The following is a 23716-nucleotide window of genomic DNA, read 5'->3' as shown; positions in this document are numbered from 1 at the left end:
CAGATGGGCTACAGCAGCAGAAGACCACACCGGGTGCCACTCCTTTCAGCTAAGAACAGGAAACTGAGGCTACAATTTGCACAAGCTCATCAAAATTGGACAGTAGAAGATTGGAAAAATGTTGCCTGGTCTGATGAGTCTCGATTTCTGCTGCGACATTCGGATGGTAGGGTCAGAATTTGGCGCCAACAACATGAAAGCATGGATCCATCCTGCCTTGTATCAACGGTTCAGGCTGGTGGTGGTGGTGTCATGTGTGGGGAATATTTTCTTGGCACTCTTTGGGCCCCTTGGTGCCAACTGAGCATCGTTGCAACGCCACAGCCTACCTGAGTATTGTTGCTGACCATGTCCATCCCTTTATGACCACAATGTACCCAACATCTGATGGCTACTTTCAGCAGGATAATGCACCATGTCATAAAGCTGGAATCATCTCAGACTGGTTTCTTGAACATGACAATGAGGTCACTGGACTCAAATGGCCTCCACAGTCACCAGATCTCAATCCAATAGAGCATCTTTGGGATGTGGTTGAACGGGAGATTCGCATCATGGATGTGCAGCCGACAAATCTGCGGCAACTGTGTGATGCCATCATGTCAATATGGACCAAAATCTCTGAGGAGCTTCCAGCACCTTGTTGAATCTATGCCACGAAGAATTGAGGCAGTTCTGAAGGCAAAAGGGGGTCCAACCCGTTACTAGCATGGTGTACCTAATAAAGTGGATGGTGAGTGTATACTGTACAAAGTATCTTCAACAATATTCAAGATGGACCTGGTTATGGCCAAGCCATTGTAGACTGAGTATGGCAAGACCGATGGGTCTAGAAGTTTTTTTTTTTTTGTTACCTTAAGTTTATAAGAGAGATTATGAAGGTTGTTACTGATCTTTCCAGGAAGAGGACACATGTGTTAATAGGATAGTGAACTTTGAGATCATTTTGAATCTGACCTTTTGCTCCAGAACCCATGTGCCTTAAAATCATCAAATTATATATCAGGAAAAGTATAACGCTCATAAGGGCAGATTTGCTTACCCGGCTCCCGTGGTGCGTTGTCTGACGAGGATTCGGGTCCGGTGCGATTCACTAAGATCGTGCGTCCGAGTTCCTGCATCTGCTGCTGCGCCGAGGTCCGCCGGAGTTCACCTTATTCTTCCTGGTGCATGTGAGTGCTTGATCTTGCGACACATTTCCTTTTTTAAATTCCGCGGTTTGTCAGAATCCGTCGAGTTGTCCGGCGGCCACGCCTCTCTGATTTCTGTTGCATACAAGCCTGTGCCGATGTGCCAAAAACCTGGGGCAATTCAGGGCAACAGAGAAATATTCGGGAAACCCGGCGAAATTGCGGCGTTCGGACCCTTAGTAAATGAACGCCATAGAGTCCACAATGCTGCTTTACATGTTGATTTGGGAGCTAGTAGACCCCCTGGCCAGGGGTGTCAATTTGTCATATTGGCTGTTATGTCAGGTGGCCGAACCTGAACGCCAAACCTGACCATCGGGTCTGCTTATCTCTATGAACAACACAACTTAAGAGGCCTCAAAAGTTAGCATAAAGTTTGGCTATACTGGGTGGAAGTGCCATTAATTTGAGCACTCAATGGGGCAGATTTACTTACCCGGTCCATTCGCGATCCAGCGGCGCGTTCTCTGGGTCCGGCCGGGATTCATTAAGGCAGTTCCTCCGACGTCCACCAAGTGGCACTGCTGCGCTGAAGAGCATCGTAACGCACTCAAGTTCACCGGCCTATTCCTAGTGAAGGTAAGTGCAAACTCCGCAACAAATTTTTTTTTTTTAAATGCGGCGGTTTTTCCGAATCCGTCGGGTTTTCGTTCGGCCACGCCCCCGATTTCCATCGCGTGCATGCCAGCGCCGATGTGCCACAATCCGATCGCGTGCGCCAAAATCCCGGGGCAATTCAGGGGAAATTGGCGCAAAACGGAAATATTCGGGTAACACGTCGGGAAACCGCGAATCGGGCCCTTAGTAAATGCCCCCCAATATGTTAATTAGGCATCTACTGTCAGCTGGGCGGTGCCAGGCTGCTAACTTAAGCTTGGGTCTGCCAAACTAACCATAGAAAGCCTTATTAGCATATAGGGTGTCAACATTTATGCCACTGGTTGGTTGGGAACAGTGTGAACTACAGCAAAAACTGTAATTACACTTGTATAAATTGAGGCAACATGAATTGTAAGTTGTCTGGTTTAATGGTTAAACTACCTATGGGTGGGCCTCTACATGGTCATTACAGCAGGTAGGTGGACCATCATTACAGCAGGTAGGTGGACCATCATTACAGCAGGTAGGTGGACCATGTGAATTCTACAGTCGTAAATACAAGATATTAAATCATTTCTACATTCAGAAAGCGGCAGATTACCGTAGCTCTTGCACATCACATCATACACATCTTTTTGTGTGGGTAGAAAAACGTAGATTTTAATCAATCATCTGTCTGTACAGGTATAAAAAAAAATTGAGATTTCCTTTTATTTATCTCACAGATTCGGGTAAAATGGTATAAAATAGTGCGTTTCCAAAGCAACTAGGAAAAGATTTCTGGCTGAAGCATCTTGTATCTGGATTGAGTTGGATTAAAAGGGGTTGGCCAGGATTATAATTTCATACATGGGACACAATTCTCTCCTCTCCGTGAGTCAAGCGTCTTGTCAATGCTGGTCTCTGTATGGAAATGGCGATATCACGTGATTGCTGTGTATTTTTGCAAACATAGATTCCAAGCTGGAATCAAGAGCAAGGAGAGAGTTAAAGGGGTATTCTCGTCTGGGCACTCACATTCAGTTTCATTAATCTGCCATTAATAAACATTTCTTCAATTGGATGTTATTAAAAAAAATGCTCCTGTGTGAAGAAAATTTCTCATAAATGTAGCCATGTTGTCCCTTAGAAACGAGATAGCTTCCTCGGATACGGCCACCTCTACTGGAGGGATGGCACAAATAAACAAAATGTTTTTGTATATGAAATGTCCGGGAGTTACTGCATGTCCCGCAGCCGTCTTGTGGTAATGATTGCTTAATCCAGGAGGTCAGACAGGACTCAATAACGCATGTCTGGCCACCACTGCCAGAGTGTGACGTGGTCGTAACCGAGGAAGCTCTCTCGTTTCTAAGGGACAACATGGCCAGATTTATGTGAAATTATCTTCACACAGAAACATTTTTTTTAATAACATCAAATTGAAGAAATGTTTATATATGGCAGATTAATCAAACTGAATGTGAATGTCCAGACGAGAGTACCCCTTTAAGTATCACATCTCTTCTTATTTTATTCAGTGTTTAAAGGGCATCTACCACCAGGATGAAGGACTATATTCAAATGATCCTGAGGGGCTCCTGGCTCCATAGGTGTTAATGGAGCCTGGAGCCCCTCAGGATCATTTGCATACAGCCATTCATCCTGGTGGTAGATATCCTTTAAAGAAAATGGCAGTCCTGGACAACCCCTTTAGAGATTGTACCAGAGAAATGCTAAAACATTTCAGTCTCTCCAAGGTTTCCATCTGCTCAGATCCCTCAGATTTCAACCCTAATAGTCATTTTTCCCATTCTTAATCAAATTTTAGGGAAATTGTTATAAAAATGCCATGTCCTGATTTTGGCAATAAAATAAGACTTCTGGGACTAGGGGAAAAATTTGTGTATTTGGGTAAGGAATTGGCTCAGTGATAGAAAACAGAGTCATCATTAGTGGCACATTCACAGACTGGGTTGATGTTAGCAATGGAGTGTCACAGGGGTCAGTATTGGGGCCACTTCTTTTTAATATTTTTATTATTTATCTCTTAGAGGGTTTACAAAGTAGAGTTTCAATATTTGCAGATGATACTAAGCTCTGTAAAGTAATTAATACAGAGGAGGATAGTATAACATTGCAGAGAGCGGACTTGATGGACTGATGTCTTTTTCTAACCATTTTTACTATGACACTGCTGGTACATATAATGGAACTGTAGCGACTTCTCCAAGAATTGTTGCACAATTAGGCTTCCGATAGAACTCACCAGGGTATAAGACGGTATCAGTAAGACGGTATAAAATTAGAAACCTACTACAGCAAGATAGGCAAAGTTGAGAACCCATCATCAGGTTTTACCCTACTAAAATACTAGCCCTCTCAGGGTATGACATTTCCTTTCTAGAATAACATTATGTAAAATCTCATCTACCTATAAAAAAAAATCTCCCCCAAAGTCAGGAAAATATGACTCTTCCACCTCATTTTTACATCAGATGAGTCAAGTTTAAGGTCAGGTTGCAAGGACTGTGTCACTTCAAAAGCCACTATTTTATGTTCTATAGCACCTAGAAAAGGGATTTTTGTGTCATTTTAAAGACAAGGATCCCATCTCTCAGTTCCTATCAGGCATATGGTTTTGTGAGCTACACCAATGGAGATACAGGCAGCTAAACACATAGTTGGAAATGCAAGCTTCAGAAAAAGATCCAGATCCATTGTAGAAAGGATATTTCATACACTACTTGAGGGGGCTGGTAGATTAGTGGGGTAAAACCCAGTGAAATGTCCCCTTTAAGCTCCTGAAAATTCAAATTTTTTAATAAAAGTCGTTTAGGTCCCCTCACCGGGTATAACTTACAAACTACAATGAACATTATATAGGTACAAATATACTCATAAAGTCCATTTTCACAAAACAGTATTTTATTACAATTATTGAAATAGATTTTTTTTTTGTTACATTCACATTGTTCTGTTTGACCACCGGCAATGATATGCACAAGTTCAGCTGAAGAGGGGATTCTGGTTTTGAAACAGAGCCAAAAGTCCACTGTCCGGAGCCGGATCCTTAATAATCTTCTGGACCTGAACAACAGAGAAAAATTATAGAATTCTGATTAAAGGGATATTCCCATTTGGGATCTTTATGGCATATCCAAAGGGTTATTCCCATCATGGATCATAGGATTCCCCTGGTGAGAAGAGAAGTGGCGGCAGCATGTGTGGCTCTATTTCGTCACTTCTGGAGTACGATAGATGGTCCCATAGAAGTGAAAAGAGATCTGGTCATGCACAGCCACCGCTCCACTTACTGAGGCGAGTACAATATGCGCTATGAGGGTGGATTACAGGTAGAGACCCCTGTACCCCACCTTATTCCAATATTTTATACATTTTTTGGCAATGCTAACTTGTATTTGGTCCTGCCAATAAAGCTTCTTTGAATTTGAATCAATAGTAACCATGGATTTCTATGGCTGATAGGAGCCTAATTCAAACGAAAAAGGGGCGTGACTAGGAGGAGCTGGGCCCCATGGGAGACATCTGAATGGGGCACCCCTATCCCATAAAAAATATACATAGTTGTACACTGACACATGATTAGACAATGATACACATTTATACACTCATACACATATTTATATAATAATTCTTTATTTATATAGCGCACACAGATTACGCAGCGCTGCACAAAGCATGGCAAATTGGTCCCTGTCCCCATGGGGCTCACAATCGAAACAACCTAGCAGTATGTTTTGAAGTGTGGGAGGAAACCTGAGTACCCGGAGGGAAACCCATGCAAACACGGAGAGAACATACAAACCGTATACACTTACATTTATACAATCATATTTATATACTATATATATACACACACACACACAGACATTTATACACACGAATACAGTTCTGCGCACACATTTACACACTCATACATACATATTTATGCACTCATATATACATTTATACACTTCTATTTACAAAATATACACATCTTATACACATCTAATAAACATACATAAAATATACTGTATATACCCGAGTATAAGCTGAGGCTCCTAATTTTTACATAAAAAAACTGGTAAAACCTATTGACTTGAGTATAAACCTAGGGTGGGAAATACATTGGTCACAGCCTCCCCAGTATATAGTCAGCAGCTCCCCAGTACATATCTAGCCCCTGCCCCCCAGTATATAGCCAGTGCCTGCCCCCCAGTATATAGCCAGTGCCTGCCCCCCAGTATATAGCCAGTGCCTGCCCCCCAGTATATAGCCAGCGCCTGCCCCCCAGTATATAGCCAGCGCCTGCCCCCCAGTATATAGCCAGCGCCTGCCCCCCAGTATATAGCCAGCCCCTACCCCCCGGTATATAGCCAGCCCCTGCCCCCCAGTATATAGCCAGCCCCTGCCCCCCAGTATATGCCAGCCCCTGCCCCCCAGTATATAGCCAGCCCCTGCCCCCCAGTATATAGCCAGCCCCTGCCCCCCAGTATATAGCTAGTGCCTGCCCCCAGTATATAGCCAGCCCCTGTATATATAGTCTGCCCCCTTCTATATAGCCAGTGCCTGTCCCCTTAGTTTATAGCCAGCAGCCCCCTTCCCCGCCTAAAAGGTAGCAAACAACTCTGTACTCACGCCCCCGCAGGTCCTCTTCTGTCTTCAGCTCTGGCTCCATCTTAGGCTGCCCCCACATGGTCTTGTCGCACACACCATGACGTCAGCCACTTTCTGACATCATAATGTGTGCTGGTGGCGGCTCACACACTATGATGTCGGTAAGCAGCTGATGTCATGGTGTGTGTGCTGGGACTGTGTGAGGAGCCCAAGACGGAGCCAGAGCTGAAGACAGAAGAAGAACTGCGGGGGGCGTCGGAAAGGTACAGAGTTGTCTTTTCATAGACTCAAGTATAAGCCGAGATCTTGGCTTATACTCGAGTATATATGGTAAACAGTATTAACACAATATATACACACCCCATATATACAAACATACAATATAATTCTGTAAAGAAATATACCAGGTACCAGGACCACACATGTCAAAAGTTTAAAATATCCTACCCTATAAATGATAAATTATCTTATTTAGCCTATTATTCCACTATACAATAAAGGAAATTTACCTCTTTGAACTTGGGATGTGTAGCGTCCTGTAGTAACTGTAAGATCGCTCCTTCACCGGTGGTTAGGAAAGCTCCGCTCTGCTTCATTCTGGAGAGAGCTAAGAGGCGGTCTACCTGGCTACATAAAAAGAATGACCCCCTTAAATGAAATTACCCTGATGAAGTCATATGAAGTGATATTTCATCATAGACATTTCATTTGATTTCATAGGTTTTTTTGTTGCTTTTATGTTCTTAAAGGGATTGAACAGGGTTACTCTCCCACCTAATTTGAATGGATGCACCATCATTCAGCAGAAACAAACTGATCAGAATATTACTATAAAAATAGTAACCCATGTGTCTGGATTGTGGAACAATCAATGTTGCTCATCCACCTGTCTCAGCTCACTGATCAGCATGTCATAGTGATCTATCTGATTCTTTGGTCAATACTCTTATGGATATTAAATAAATTTGCTGTCTATTCCCAGTCAAGCTCTTTTATAAGATATTTAAGGCACTTTTCACTAGAGGTAGGTGCCTGAGCAAAGAGGTTCATAGATAGCAGAAATCTCCAGGAACCAACAATTGTGTTCCTCCGTTGTGAAAATTCTAATCAAATACAGGCAGTCCCCGGGTTACATACAAGATAGAGTCTGTAGGTTTGTTCTTAAGTTGAATTTGTATGTTAGTCGGAACTGTATATTTTATCATTGTAATCCCAGCCAGAACTTTTTTGGTCTCTGTGACAATTGGATTTTAAAAATGTTGGGTTGTCATAAGAACCAGGATTACCAATAAAGCTTCATTACAGACACATTTGATAACTATTATGACTGTTTATTGTAGCCTAGGACTAAAGTACAATAAATTACCAATATCCAGAGGTCCGTTTGTAACTAGGGGTCGTATGTAAGTCGAGTGTTCTTAAGTAGGGGACCGCCTGTATAAGATCAATATCCACTAATTGGGATTTTGACTGAAATGCCCTATCATCTGATTGACATCCACCTGGAATATGGGGCTGGTTGCCCTCTTTTTTTCACAAGTGGAGGGTGCACTTCAAGGAGAAAAGATGCAGCAAGAGGTATTGACCTGGTCACTTCCCTGCAGTAAAGTCCAGATCAGCAAACAAGGATTGAAGGGTGAAAATCAGGGGACTACCAAGACCATCAATCTAGAATCCGGGCTACAGTGGGTCTATAACTGTCCATTACAATCAGATAATCCACTTCAGCCACCGTCTGCCATAAAGGTGATGAATTATGTCAGAAAATATGATAAATATATGCATAAATAGAACAAATATGAGAAATATATAGGGGCAGATTTACTTACCCGGTCCATTCGCGATCCAGCGGCGCGTTCTCTGCGGTGGATTCGGGTCCGGCCGGGATTTATTAAGGTAGTTCCTCCGCCGTCCACCAGGTGGCGCTGCTGCGCTGAAGAGCATCGGAACGCACTGGAGTTCACCGGCTCGGGCTGAGTGAAGGTAAGTGCAAGCTCCGGCACAGATTTTTTGTTTTAAATGCTGCGTTTTTTCCGAATCCGTCGGGTTTTCGTTCGGCCACGCCCCCCAATTTCCGTCGCGTGCATGCCAGCGCCGATGCGCCACAATCCGATCGCGTGCGCCAAAATCCCGGGGCAATTCAGGGAGAATCGGCGCATATCGGAAATATTCGGGTAATACGTCGGGAAAATGCGAACCGGGCCCTTAGTAAATGACCCCCATAGTGTCCAGAGAATGTCTCCTTATTAAATATATTCAGGTCTGACGCTGCATGAGAAATCTACTCGCACATACTTTTAGTTTTATTAGTCAAGCGTAAGATCTAGAGATGTAGAATTAAAAGAAAGCTGACAGTAAAAGAGGGATAAGTATGTCGCCTCATTTATGTAACTACAAGAAGGTACAAGCCGGACAAGTATTACCTACGAGATGAACAAGCGTCGGCTACCACATGGACATCGAATCCTTTATTGAGGAGGTCCAGGGTGGTGCTCTGCCAAGAAAAGTCACAGATGTTGTAGAAACTAAACATTGAACAAGTCACATCAATTCATTTAAGAAAGAAGCCATTTTATAGCTAGATCAAGGGCACGAGCACGGCGGCTCCTTAATGAAAAGGCCTAAAAAAAAGTCATACATTTCTCTGACAGGAATTTTGTATTAAATGTGGTGCGGGTCCTAGTTTTAGTGTTGAACTTTTGCCAGTAGACACCAAAATAGTAAATAATGTTAAAGGGGTTGGCCACTTTACCTCATGTTTTTTGTAATGTGTGTATAAGTGTGGGTGGGCCGGATATTAGGTAATTTACCAATATACATCTAGTAATAGTTCTTTTACCTCATCAGCCAGAAATTCTTGTCCATAAAGTGGCTGCAGATGGAGGGGGTCATGTGGTATATGTCTGTCCATGACCCTCTGATTATTAGATTAACGTCCTGGCAGGGCATTTGCTCATGGACAGATAGAGATCACATGACCCTCCATCTGCGGCCATTTTATGGTCATTAATGTCTGGCTGATGAGGTAAAAGACAGGAGACTTCACTTTACTTATGAAGAAAGCAGTGCAGAACTATTACTAGATGTATATTGGTAAATTACCTCATATCCTGCCCCCCCACACTTACTCACACATTACAAAAAACATGAGGTAAAGTGGACAACCCCTTTTAAACATGGCCAATATAGGTCATCCTGAAGAACGGTCTCAACAAAAAATAAAATGAGCTATTGTTCAAATCACATTTTCTGGTTAGACATATTTTTTAGAACCTAGTCCTAGAATATTTTTACAGCTTAGACATATTTTAACAGGATCCACTATTCACATTAGGGGATCGTCAAAGATTATCTACTTCCCCTTCCTGTGAAGTGACCTCTATGCGGGTCATCGAGCATGCCCACAATATTTTTCCTACAGAAGTCACAAAATATCTCCATTGTTAAAGGGGTTTTCCCACGAACAAAAGTTAGGCCCTATCCATGGGTCCTGATGGAGATCGTGAGCTCGGCGCTCGGCTATTTCCGTCAGCTCCATAGAGATAGGGTCATGTGCGGCTGTCTGCTCCATTAGTCTGACGGAGTGACGGGAGGCCCAATGGAGGTACGTGGGACCCCATCGGACCCGTCGTTTTTCATGATGTGTGGGGGTCTCAGCACTGAGATCCCCACTGATCAGCAAGTTATGCCCTATCCCATGGATATGGCCTAACTTTTGTTCATTGGAAAACCCCTTTAAGGTCTCTATAATCCATTTGACTTCTATTAATCTCCAAATGCTTAGGCAAGATGGTGGACCTCTTAATCATTTACAGAATAAGAATAAGTGTCTTTTAAAGGCATACGGGCTCCATACACCTGCAAAGGTGGCCTTTAAAGGGAACCTGTCACCAGATTTCCACTAAGAAACCGAATCACAAGTTCTTATAGCACTATACTAACTAGTGCCCACACTGATTTTAGCTAAAATATGCATAGTTCCTATCTCCAGAAAATTAGGTTTGACTACTCTCCCGTATCATGTCATTAAGCTTTTTGAAAGTCATGCTTGATATTAGAGGGTTACCTTCAAGGCGGCTTTGAGGCAAATTTTCCTTACACCACCCCTAAAGACCTATATGCCTCTGTACACCTGCAAAGGTGGTGTTTAATGGCAAACTGATAAGCGGAATAGTTTCTTCCCCGACCCAATCAGGGTATCTCACAGATTTGTAAATAATCAATCAGACTGGGTTCTAAGGGCTATCATTCTGGTAGCCAACCTTCCATTACCCTCTGAGGAAATAATCCCTAGTAGCCTCTGGGGTCCGGTATTTGGTTAGTGTCAAGGCCCATTAGAGGATCCTGTGATGGACCCCTCTGTCACTAGTATCATGGTACCTATTGTGACCAATGCTGCTTGATGGATGAGAATCTGAACCTAGGTCTACATTGGCTAAGAGGAACCCTCTTGGGCAATATGTCGCTCTAAAAAATGTAGTGTCCCAAACTAAAAGAAAGTAACCCAGTATCTACCGCACATATTTCATTTTATACAAATATTTGACCATAGCTATCTAGTCTGAGATCTAGGCCTCCCGACCGTGCATAAACATGCAGGACTCATCTTGTAGTCATACATAATTTACGTTGCCATAATGGACTACTTAGCCCCTTCCTGTGTCCCGGCCTGTCAGGGTGGGCTGCGATGACTCCTTGATGTGATTCTATAACTCACTCTATAAGACAAGATTAATAGACTATGCATTATAGATACCATGATGCACGCGTGGGTCTCGATGCCGCACAGGATCACAGACTGACGCTCAGGTGTGCGCTGAAGCTCCTTCTCCACTTCAGGAATCAGCATACTGAAACAGGTTTTAGAATATTTTTTAAGACCTTCAGCTCCAAGTTCAGGCACAGTAGGGCCGAGGCCTTTAGGGTACTGCTCAGTGACAACAACGGGTATTTCCAATATCTTTGCAGTCTGTGAACCAAAGAAAAGAAAAAAACTAAATAACACATTCTCTAATTCACTGTTTTTCACAAAAATACAGCATTTCACAGATATAAATCCCACCGGTCTCTCAGTCCTGGTATGTATAATTTTTGTTGGCCCTTGATCCAACCATAAATCTTCTGACTATAGTCAGGCAGGGCAGAATCTTTTCATGAATAGCTTCTATTGTCTGCACACTGCAGTGCTCACTGCATCCAGCCCTTCTCCATTACAAGACCAGCTCAAACACAGGCACTTCCTGCCGGCAAGCAGCAGTGTGCAAAGACTTACTCGACAAGCTACAGATAAGGTCTTTATAGCATCTCTCATCTCTGATCTGTCTCATCTCTCTTTTTCTATGTTTCAGATAGTAGTGAAGGTTCAAAATCTAAATGAAAGTGTATATATATGTATATATATATATATATATGTGTATACACACATATATATATATATATATATATACATAGAGAGAGAGAGAGAGATAGCCATGCATGGCACCATAGACATTGGGTCACATTTACTAATTGTCCGAATCGCGCATTTTCGTCGGGTTTCCCAAATTTTTCCGATGTGCTCTGAATTGGCCCGGGATTTTGGCGCACGCGATTGGACTGTGGCGCATCGGTGCCGGCTTTCACGCGACAGAAATCGTGGGGCGTGGCCGTTGGAAAACCCGACGGATTCGGAAAAAACGCGGAATTTAAAAAAGGATTTGTGTCGCAAGATCATGCACTCACATACACCGAGACGGAGGAGGTGAACTCCGGCGGACTTCATCGCAGCAGCGACACCTAGTGGACATCGGGCGCAAGACCTTAGTGAATCCCGGCAGAACCCGAATCAGCGTCGGAGACCGCGCCGCTGGATCACGACTGGACCGGGTAAGTAAATCTGCCCCATTGTGTAAAGCAACAAATTGCATGCCCACGGTTCATGTAGCAAAGGGTGAACCTAAACTCTCTTCTGCCTGAGGTGTGCTCATACAGTAGTAGTATATCAGGGTATTATTTTACTAAATGGGTAGTGTCTCACACCCATGATGGCATCAGATGTGTAGAGACACAATTTTAAAGTGTCAGGTCATGTTCCTCCAAAACATACTGATAGGATGATTAGATTGTGACCCCCATTGGGGACAGGGACCGATTTGACAAGATCTGTGCAGCGCTGCGTTATCTGTGTGCGCTATATAAATAAAGGAATTATTATTATTATTATTATTATTATTATTCTAGTCTAGTTACAGCATTCATAAATCTGATGATCCTGACTATTCTCGTTATATAGAGCAGTTTCGTCTTGACTACCCTCTCCTCTCCGCAGCGAGGCGCTGCAATCACACAAATATTTGCTACTGAAGCCTACAAACAAGTCTATTAAGCACAGCTAAATGCCAGGCGGCGGCCCACGACTTTCACACTGCGCTAAAAGGGACATAAATATTGCATGGCCGCTCCAGTAATTCAGCAGGATAAGCCTATACTGTCACATATGTTTCCATCTAGTGCACGACCAGGAAGAAGTGCAGGGGCGTCATCCAGATTTAGAGACATAACTGCTAATCACCAGCTTCTAAGATGCCAAAATACATTTGTATAGAGCTGGGGGGGTTAACCCCTTAGGGTGAGATCACATAGGGCCTTGTGTACGGATAATCTGCTGCGTTGTAAAATAATTAATAATAATTCCTTTATTTATATAGCGCACACAGATTACGCAGCGCTGCACAGAGTTTGCCAAATGGGCAGCAAAGTCTAAAAAAAAACACATTCCCCAATTTATTTTTTTTTGCCATGGCCAATACAATAAACCACAATTGAATATTTACTGTGACTTTATTTATTATGTAGACTTTTATGTGCCGTTAATATTAAATGTCCTCCAAGGGGTTAAAAAAAGGCGGCTTAGATTGAAAAGTTATATTTTTTTTACCATTTATTTTGTAGTTTTATATTACATCTAAGTGACAGGCACCACAGCCACATCCGCTGACGGTCTACAGGAGCCGGCAGCTCCACCATAGCAAAGCTGCAACATTGCAAAGTCGCAAAAAGAAAAAGTCATTTTTAAACATACAGATTTTTTTTATTGAATTGGGCATTTTGGAGGAGATTTATCATTAGGTGACTCCTTTTGATAGTTTTATGTTTTCCTTAGGAGCTCCGCTGCTTTTCCATTTTTTTTAAGTGACATTGCGACTTTTGACCCCCCCCCCTTAGCATAACATGCATTACCTTCAAAGGGAACCTGTCACCAGATTTCACTAATGTGCCTAATGACAAGTGCCAATAGCATTATGACAACTTATGCCCACACTGGTTTTAGCTTAAAAATGCATAGAACCTATCCCAAGAAAATGAATTTTGTAAGCCTACCTGTCACAAGGTTGTTTGTTATTCATGGCATGACTGTATCTCTCATCTCATGTCTGCCGGCAAGTCCATCTTTCCCCCACCCTTTGGCTGCTGAAGAGAGGGGGGAAGAGCAGACATGAACTGAGAGAAACACTGCCTCACATGAATAATATACCCCCTTGGAACTCGCTGCTCCTTCTGTCAGGGTGCCAGGTAATCTTACAGAGTTAATTTTCTGGGGATAGGAACAATGATTTTTTTTAGCTACTGTTAGTATAGTGTTCGGGAACTTGTTATTAGGCTTATTAGTGAAAACCTAGTGACAGCTTCACTTTGAAACTCTATATGCCTCAAAAGATGGCTTGTAAATACAATCTGTATGAATTATTTATCATACGTTCACTGTTGAAGAGGTTGACTTTTAGTATGGATGATGTCTATCATGGGGACTAAGGTATAATCTTAATCTTACAAAGTTACAAAGTATATATATATATATATCTTACAAAGTTCTCTTTGTAATCTTACAAAGTTCATTTTCTGGGGATAGGAACAATGATTTTTAGCTACTGTTAGTATAGTGTTCAGGAACTTGTTATTAGGCTTATTAGTGAAAACCTAGTGACAGCTTCACTTTTAAACTCTATGTGCCTCAAAAGATGGCTTGTAAATACAATCTGTATGAATTATTTATCATACGTTCACTGTTGAAGAGGTTGACTTTTAGTATGGATGATGTCTTTCATGGGGACTCAGATGTCCTTTCCTGGCTTGTTTATGTCCCGCAGTCCAGGTACATTATTCTTCAGCTGATGTAGGTATCTTATAATGATGTCCTATGGGACATTAGTCAATCCAAAAGGGGCCAGCTTGACTCTTCTCTGGCCCTGTGACTCTACGACACCATTGTGGTCCTATCACAGTCCCGCATAACAGGTTGGTGACAGCTTGTGATAGATATTCTCCTGACAGGTTCTCTTTGAAGCCAGAACAGAAGCATGGTGCTCCAATTAAAGGGGAAATTATTTAATGACCAGTTATTTTTACATAATAAATCCATTCAGTGACACAATAAAAGACGGGGGCTTATATGATATCTTGTGTAAGCGATTTAATTAATCTGGCGAGTGAGAGCGATATCTATATCAGCTACGGGGTGGTGAGCGAATAACAGTTGTCCACACCACATAAATAGCGCAGCAGCTCGGCTGGCAGAGGACGAGGCACGGACTGAATGGAAAAAGTGTCTGTCATTGCTGATTGAAGTAAAAGACACTACACATCAGCCACTGCCAAGCAGCTTATCGGGGCGCTAGTGTATCACCGCACCGAGCCGCATGAGTCACAGGAATTTATGGGGAACAGGAAAACACTTAAAATAAAGTTAAAGTTATGCAATGCGGATTAGCTGTAGCTCACGCTGGATTTCAAACAGGTCATATTTATGAGGATGAAAGCCGGAGGGGGAAAGGAGGGGTCATGGAAATATTATTCAAATTACGTCTGTGTCAGCAAGAGGCTCCCGGGAATAATAATGCTGGAAGTCACAATACACACGGAAGGCAACACAACAAGAAAACTGCGTAAGGCTAGGGTCACATGGAACATCCTGCAAGAGAAACGTCCCTGGAAACGCAAACGAAACGGGCAACGTTTACCTCGTGATATAACTGACTTTCAATGGTGGAAACGAAGTGCAGGCCCTGATCTTAACCACAACCCCAATACCCTACCTCAGTGGTGGCGAACCTATGGCACGGGTGCCAGAGGTGGCACTCAGAGCCCTCTCAGTGGGCACTCAGGCTGTTGCCCCATGGCAGAGTTTGCCAATCAGGGATCCTCCTGCAGTCTCAGGACTTGCCATGTTTAGTATTATTTTAATGTGCAGCATCCTGGTATACCTGAGGCTGCAGGAAGAGAGATGAGGTGTTAACAGGGTCAGGTTATCACTGGAGCCCTTCCTGTGGACCCCTGAATTTTCCTGTTTAGGAGGCTGTCATAGGAAGCTCCAGTGACAACCCAAATTTCCTCTCCTTCTGACAAAGATATTGGTGCACACAGGCCCATTGAAAGCCGTGGTACAGCACAGAGCAAGAAAATTGCACTTTGCACAAAATATGCAGGTTTTGGGTTGCAGTTTGGGCACTCGACCTCTAAAAGGTTTGCCATCACTGCCCTACCTAATTGCCTCACTAACCCTAACGGTAAGAAACAACCTGAAGACGATCCCTACTCTGACTATGTCGCAAGTAACAGAAACAAAAGACAAGCAGAAAAAGAGATAGACATATAAATATAAAGATACTAGAGAAAAGGGCAACGGACAGGCTCTGGAACAGGGTTCAGGCTCGCAAAAATGATTCAGGCTCCAAGACTGGGTTCAGAGTACAGGTTCAGGATCAGGGAATTAGGTTCCTGTCACATTGAAGCCAGAGCGACTGCACATGCGCAGAGCTCAGTTGGAGCCATGAACAATAATTTTCTTTATTTAAACAAAAAACTGACTATGAAGTAAAAAACAAACAGGAAATCCTGGAATATTTAAAATACATTTTCTATAAATATAAAAATACACAAAACAATAAAAAATACTGAATGTAATATGTAAGAAATACATCAGGATCACAGTGGCACACATGGCCGCTATCATGGGGGTAGTCGTGAGACGGCAGGGGGTCGGTTGCCCTACTTGTGCCCCATACACGCAATAATTCTCACAAGGAGTGACGTATATTAATTACTACTGTATCCACTGGGGGGCAGAGTGTGCTGGGCTACCTATCTATTGGGGGCAGTATGTAATGTGCTACCTATCTACTGGGGGGAAGTGTGTGCTGAGCTACCTATCTACTGGGGGGCAGAGTGTGCTGGGATACCTATCTACTAGGGGTCAGTGTGTGCTGGGTTACCTATCTACTGGGGGAAGTGTGTACTGAGCTACCTATCTACTGGGGGGCAGAGTGTGCTGGGATACCTATCTACTAGGGGTCAGTGTGTGCTGGGTTACCTATCTACTGGGGGAAGTGTGTGCTGGGTTACCTATCTACTGGGGGGGGGGGGAGTGTGTGCTGAGCTACCTATCTACTGGGGGGGCAGTGTGTGTCGGGTTACTTATCTACTGGGGCAGTGTCTGCTCAGATATCTATCTAAAATTCTATCTATCTGCAGAAATTCTGCATGAAATAAGTTTGGAAAGTTACAAGGATGTTAGAGAAGTAGATTTTTTGTTCAACAATAAAATGTGAATTATTTTTCATGGAAATATAAGACATCCCCTGAAAATAAGACCTATTGCCTCTTGGAGGCAAAAATTAATATAAGACACTGTATTATTTACAGGGAAACAGGGTATCTACTAGGGGGGGGCAGATTGTGCTGAGCTACTTATCTACTGGTGGGAAATGTGTGTGCTGAACTACCTATCTACTAGGGGGGCAGTGTGTGCTGGGCTACCAATCTACTAGGGGGCAAAATGTGCTGGGAGACCTATCTAATAGGGGTCAGTGTGTGTGCTGGGCTACCTATCTACTAGGGAGAAATGTGTACTGAGCTACCTATCTACTGGGGGGAAGTGTGTGCTGAACTACCTATCTACTGGGGGGGAGTGTGTGCTCAGCTACCTATCTACTGGAGGAACTGTGTGCTCAGCTACCTATCTACTGGGGGGCATTGTGTGTGCTGGGCTACCAATCTACTAGGGGGGCGGTTTGTGCTGGGCTACCCATCTACTGGGGGCAAAGTGTGCTGGGATACCTATCTACTAGGGGTCAGTGTGTGTGCTGGACTACCTATCTACTAGGGGGACCTATCTACTAGGGGGCAGTGTGTGCTGGGCTACCTATCTACTGGGAGAAATGTGTACTGAGCTACCTATCTACTGGGGGGGGGGGAGTGTGTGCTGAACCACCTATCTACTGGTGCTGGGAGTGTGTGCTCAGCTACCTATCTACTGGGGGAAGTGTGTGCTCAGCTACCTATCTACTGGGGGGAAGTGTGTGCTCAGCTACCTATCTACTGGGGGGGGAGTGTGTGCTCAGCTACCTATCTACTGGGGGGAAGTGTGTGCTCAGCTACCTATCTACTGGGGGGGGAGTGTGTGCTCAGCTACCTATCTACTGGGGGGCATTGTGTGCTGAGCTACCTGAGCTACCTATCTACTGGGGGGAAGTGTGCGCTGAGCTACCTCTTCACCAGAGGTCACGGTGGGCAGAGGGATCCGTCTGTAACTAGGGGTCATCTGTAAGTCGAGTAGGGGACCGCCTGTATATATGGTAACATTATTTCAAAAGAACAATATGCTGCTGCCCCTTATATTCTTCCCCTTATTCATGAATACCATATACCTAAGGCGTAATGTTTCAACATAGGAAACCATAAGGAATCTGATGGGCAATGCAAATGACTACCTAGAGGTCCGGGCATCTATACAGTAAATATACGATACAGGTTGAACAAAATTATTTTGTTTTTATCTATTGATTTTTTTTTTTTACCTGGAGCATTCGAGCCGCTACAGACACAATCTGATCGAAGAAGGTGATGTTATGGCGGAACTTCTCCTGCATATCACACAGGAGCAGGACACTGGACGGCTGCCGCAGCCTCCCCAGGCGGCTCAGGGACATCGTCTTTATCTACAAGAAGATGGAAATGTATTAAAATGTTTATTTTATATAAATTATTTATATAACGGATATACAGGGAATACAGATACAGCGGCTCAGCTCTTTGTAATGTGATTTCTATATAATGGCAGCCAGGGGCGTGACTACAGTGGTAGCAGTCATAGCAGTTGCTATGGGGCCCACATTGTCAGGGGGCCCCATCATCCAACCTGACAAACTAAAGAACGGAGGATGTACACCATTATATACATATTATTCTGCACATTGTACAACATAATGGGGCAGATTTACTTACCCGGCCCATTCGCGATCCAGCGGCGCGTTCTCTGCGCTGGATTCGGGTCCGGCCGGGATTTATGAAGGTAGTTCCTCCGCCGTCCACCAGGTGGCGCTGCTGCGCTGAAAAGCATCTCAACGCGCCGGAATGCACCGAGCTGGACCAGGTGAAGGTAAGCGCTTCCCAAGCGACACTTTTTCGGTTTTTAAATGCGTTTTTCCGAATACGTCGGGTTTTCGTTTGGCCACGCCCCCCAATTTCCGCCGCGCGCATGCCGGCGCCAATGCGCCACAATCCGATGGCGTGCGCCAAAATCCCGGGGCAATACAGGTACAATCGGCGCTAATCGGAAATATTCGGGTAACACGTCGGGAAAACGCGAATCGGACCCTTAGTAAATGACCCCCATTATGTGTGCAATATATATGTGATGTATATATACTGTATCTGTGTATATACTCGATGTGTATATATACTGCATTATGCTCTATATGTGTACTGTGTATACCGTGCAACTGTAACTCACATTTGTGAGCATATAAATTTGTATATTTTTTTTAAGGGGGAAGGGGGGCCCCATTCAGAGGTCTGCTATGGGGCCCTGCCTCTCCTAGTTACGCCACTGATGGCAGCTCAGATACAGCTGCTCAGTTTTATGTGCAATGGATTCATATATATATATATAACGCCTCTTTGTGAGACAACAAAGTGTTTACAGTGGCTAATGCAGACCCCCCCCCCCCCCCCCCTCGCTGGCCTATTCCAGTCACACCACTGTTGGACAATTCTACCTCACTCAGGGCCGGCGTTAGGGGGCAGCAAACTGGGCATTTGCCTAGGGCCCCTTGTGCTAAAAGGGCCCCCTGCATGAAGACTCTTGTGGGCAGAGGATGTATTGCTCCTTTAATAGCTCGTGGTTGAATGCCCGGGGGAAGATGCTTATCATCTATCTCCTGTCTATATATCTATCATCTATATGTCAGACTGTGACTGCTCATAAAATAGTTTTATTTTGGGACCTCATTTTGTCTAAAACCGCCCCTGATCCCACATACATACTCTTGGCTGGTTCAGTTCAATTGGGATTTCCATCTCTCCGCTGCACATAATTTGGCAAGGCTTGTATTTCTTATCATGAATTTATGTCTTTTTACACTTGTTGCTTTTCGGCATATTCGTGGCAGACAGAAATTGTCAAAAAAGCCTCGCAACGAATTTATCAAAAGTTTAGGTCAGTTTGTATACACTAGATTTGTATCTTACGATGACATCAGCATCATGTTTCTAGGTACTTAGAGTGACAGGGGGGCGTCTGAAGTGACGCTTCTTCTGCAGCCTCTAAACTTGACTCATCTTGGGCAAATATGACCGTTCTCTGCTCATTTTCACATGACTTTTGGAAAGAGTTTTTTTAGGTAAACTGCATAGCTGCACGGATTCTCTGGAATGCCCTTCCCCGGACTATCAGACTAATAACCAACTTCCAAAGCTACAAATCTGGCGTTAAAACCCATCTATTTACACAGCCTATCACATTCCCAAACTGCATAACACTTCTACTCTCATTACTAACCCGTCCTGTGCCCTCCTCCCGTCTGTTATCCGGCAAACACCACATACCAAGCTCCCGGCTTCTCTGCAGTCACATTCACCTTGGACTTTGTATATAAGATGGCGGCTGATTAATGGTTCAAGCAGCAGAATTTATATTTATTAAATTATTTTTTACTGTTCCCTTATAAAGAATGGCTGGTCCTCTTACACCTCTTGTGTCACCCCATTATCTTCATTGACTGTAAGCTCTTGTGTCACCCCATTATCCTCATAGACTGTAAGCTCTTGTGTCACCCCCTCATCCTCATAGACTGTAAGCTCTTGTGTCACCCCATTATCCTCATAGACTGTAAGCTCTTGTGTCACCCCCTCATCCTCATAGACTGTAAGCTCTTGTGTCACCCCATTATCCTCATAGACTGTAAGCTCTTGTGTCACCCCATTATCCTCATAGACTGTAAGCTCTTGTGTCACCACCTCATCCTCATAGACTGTAAGCTCTTGTGTCATCCCCTCATCCTCATAGACTGTAAGCTCTTGTGTCACCCCCTCATCCTCATAGACTGTAAGCTCTTGTGTCGACCCCTCATTCTCATAGACTGTAAGCTCTTGTGTCACCCCCTCATCCTTATTGACTGTAAGCTCTTGTGTCACCCCTCATCCTCATAGACTGTAAGCTCGTGTGTCACCCCCTCATCCTCATAGACTGTAAGCTCTTGTGTCACCCCCTCATTCTCATAGACTGTAAGCTCTTGTGTCACCTCCTCATCCTCATAGACTGTAAGCTCTTGTGTCACCCCCTCATCCTCATAGACTGTAAGCTCTTGTGTCACCCCCCATCCTCATAGACTGTAAGCTCTTGTGTCTCCCCCTCATCCTCATAGACTGTAAGCTCTTGTGTCACCACCTCATCCTCATAGACTGTAAGCTCTTGTGTCACCCCCTCATCCTCATAGATTGTAAGCTCTTGTGTCACCCCCTCATCCTTATAGACTGTAAGCTCTTGTGTCACCCCCTCATCCTCATAGACTGTAAGCTCTTGTGTCACCCCCCTCATCCTCATAGACTGTAAGCTCTTGTGTCACCCCCTCATCCTCATAGATTGTAAGCTCTTGTGTCACCCCCTCATCCTTATAGACTGTAAGCTCTTGTGTCACCCCCTCATCCTCATAGACTGTAAGCTCTTGTGTCACCCCCCTCATCCTCATAGACTGTAAGCCCTTGTGTCACCCTTCATCCTCATAGACTGTAAGCTCTTGTGTCCCCCCTCATCCTTATAGACTGTAAGCTCTTGTGTCACCCCTCATCGTCTTAGACTGTAAGCTCTTGTGTCACCACCTCATCCTCATAGACTGTAAGGTCTTGTGTCACCCCCTCATCCTCATAGACTGTAAGCTCTTGTGTCACCCCCTCATCCTCATAGACTGTAAGCTCTTGTGTCACCCCCTCATCCTCATAGACTGTAAGCTCTTGTGTCACCCCCTCATCCTCATAGACTGTAAGCTCCTGTGAGCAGGGCCCTAACGTGTTATTACTCTTTAATGTCTTATTTTATTTGTACATGTCCCCTATGATTTCTAGACTGCTGTGGAATATGATGGCGCTATATAACCATTATTATTATAATATTTTTATTTCCTCTTTTCTGTGAAATCTCACATATTCACCTAGAAACTTATCCTCCAATGTCATATGAAAATGAGCAGAGAAGAGTCACATTTTGCCTGTGATGAGTCAAGTTTAGAGGCTGCAGGGGGCGCATCACTTCACCTATTTTCTGTCCTTTAGTACCTAGAATGCATTTATGTCATTTTAAAGATAACATCTTTTTGATTGCTCAGGCTCGGGGATCTGTGGTCTACAGAAGAAGAGATAAAAGCTGTTATAGACATAGTGGGGCACGTGAGCTGCAGATAGAGATCCAACTCCTACACTACATATTTCTGTATTTCCGCTGCTATAGTTCATCAAAAATTCTAGGTACTATATAATCTCCTATCGCGGCATCTGAAGTGACACTCCTCCTGCAGCCTCTAAACTTGACTCATCTCAGGCAAATATGACTCTTCTCTGCTCATTTCATTTTTTTTTATAAATTTCACGTAAAAGAAGTAATTCTAGAAAGGACATTTCATATGCTACCTGAGGGGACTGGTAGTTTAATGGGGTAAAATCTGCTGACAGGTTCCCTTTACATAAGTCGGGGAAGGATCTAATCAAGGTCAGTAAATATTATTTAACTGAAAGAACAGATTCGTAAAAGAAACTTCTAGAAAAATCTACATGACGAGTATCTACGGCGCATATCGGTCTCTCGCCCTCTTCTATCGTTTTTTTTGGTCTCGTTTAAAGGGCGTCCTCCAGTATGGGTGAAGGCGGACGACTTTTTTCTACAGGGTCAGTGATGGTTTGCACGGATTAGTCCTTGTCTGCGGAGATATTCGGCCTGTTTCCTACCTCGCAGGTGACTTTCGTCTACGTCTCGAGACCTTTCTCCTCTGTCAGAGTGGACACTGTGGCTATTTAGCTTGTACAGCAGCGAGCACATGATCAAAAGCGACCAATCACATCACAGGCTGTCACAAACACTCAACAAGATAGGACGTGGTTTAGTAAAGAGCGGTTGCACCAAGCGTCCACAGACAACAGTCACTCGTGTGCAATGCGAGGACACATCACCTCTGTCTGCAGCTCGTACCCCTCTGCAGACGCTAGAGCCTGGAGGGCTAAAGGACCTTTGATGATGTCATGGTCATGTGATTAGTGACAGGGAGAGGGGAGGGTGTGCTCCCCATGTGCTGCTGTAGGGTGTGTGTTAGGTCGTGTGCAGGTAAAACAGGTTTTACAGTAAGACCGTAAGGCCATGTTCACATGAGGGTTTTATGTTTGTTGCAGCTTTTATATTGCAAATTGTGAATGTAAAAGATCCGTGTAATATTGTGCGGATTTTATCGAAATTTATAGAAAGACTTCAAGAAATTTGCCTTCAAGCTGAATTTGGTTTCTGCCCTGGGTCCCCTGACCCTCCCTCATGAGCAATCCCCAATTCCCGTCGTCTCTCCGGGTCTCCTCGTTACTGGGTCTCCCAACGATTCTTCTCCCGATGGTCAGAGGCATTATCCGTGACACTGGGATTCGTCCAGAGGGTCAGAGACGTTATCCGTGACACTGGGATTCGTCCAGAGGGTCAGAGACGTTATCCGTGACACTGGGATTCGTCCAGAGGGTCAGAGACGTTATCCGTGACACTGGGATTCGTCCAGAGGGTCAGAGACGTTATCCGTGACACTGGGATTCATCCAGAGGGTCAGAGACGTTATCCGTGACACTGGGATTCGTCCAGAGGATCAGAGACGTTATCCGTGACACTGGGATTCGTCCAGAGGGTCAGAGACGTTATCCGTGACACTGGGATTCGTCCAGAGGATCAGAGACGTTATCCGTGACACTGGGATTCGTCCAGAGGATCAGAGACGTTATCCGTGACACTGGGATTCGTCCAGAGGATCAGAGACGTTATCCGTGACACTGGG

At 44.1% G+C, this 23716-nt stretch overlaps 1 protein-coding gene across 2 annotated transcripts; it reads right to left on the bottom strand.

Annotated features, from left to right (window-relative positions):
- Nucleotides 1-4679: 4679 nt before the first annotated feature.
- On the bottom strand, nt 4680-22943 carry ISOC2 (isochorismatase domain containing 2). 2 transcript variants are annotated; one of them, XM_072155480.1, is made up of 6 exons: nt 22863-22943; nt 18221-18361; nt 11146-11358; nt 8813-8883; nt 6899-7016; nt 4680-4859 (listed from the first exon to the last, which is right to left on the bottom strand). In XM_072155480.1, the coding sequence occupies exons 2-6, from the start codon at nt 18350-18352 to the stop codon at nt 4779-4781; spliced, it is 615 nt and encodes a 204-aa protein (XP_072011581.1). In that variant the 5' UTR covers nt 18353-18361; nt 22863-22943; the 3' UTR covers nt 4680-4778. The 2 variants fall into 2 exon arrangements, with proteins under 2 accessions (XP_072011581.1, XP_072011580.1); XM_072155479.1 differs by lacking the exon at nt 22863-22943 and adding an exon at nt 22641-22840.
- Nucleotides 22944-23716: the final 773 nt, after the last annotated feature.

This window comes from Engystomops pustulosus, chromosome 6 (genome assembly GCF_040894005.1).
Source record: "Engystomops pustulosus chromosome 6, aEngPut4.maternal, whole genome shotgun sequence".
In the NCBI taxonomy this organism is placed as follows: Eukaryota; Metazoa; Chordata; class Amphibia; order Anura; family Leptodactylidae; genus Engystomops; species Engystomops pustulosus.
The sequence above is the reverse complement of the archived record's forward strand: the minus strand, read 5'-3'. Positions and strand labels throughout refer to the sequence as shown.

Coding starts and splice junctions, on each gene's coding strand:
- ISOC2 (XM_072155480.1), bottom strand. CDS start 18,352: ATGTCCCTGAGCCGCCTGGGGAGGCTGCGGCAGCCGTCCAGTGTCCTG. Junction 11,359..18,220: donor TAGCGGCTCGAATGCTCCAG/GTAAAAAAAAAA, acceptor TTTGGTTCACAG/ACTGCAAAGATATTGGAAAT. Junction 8,884..11,145: donor AGACCCACGCGTGCATCATG/GTATCTATAATG, acceptor TTTTCTTGGCAG/AGCACCACCCTGGACCTCCT.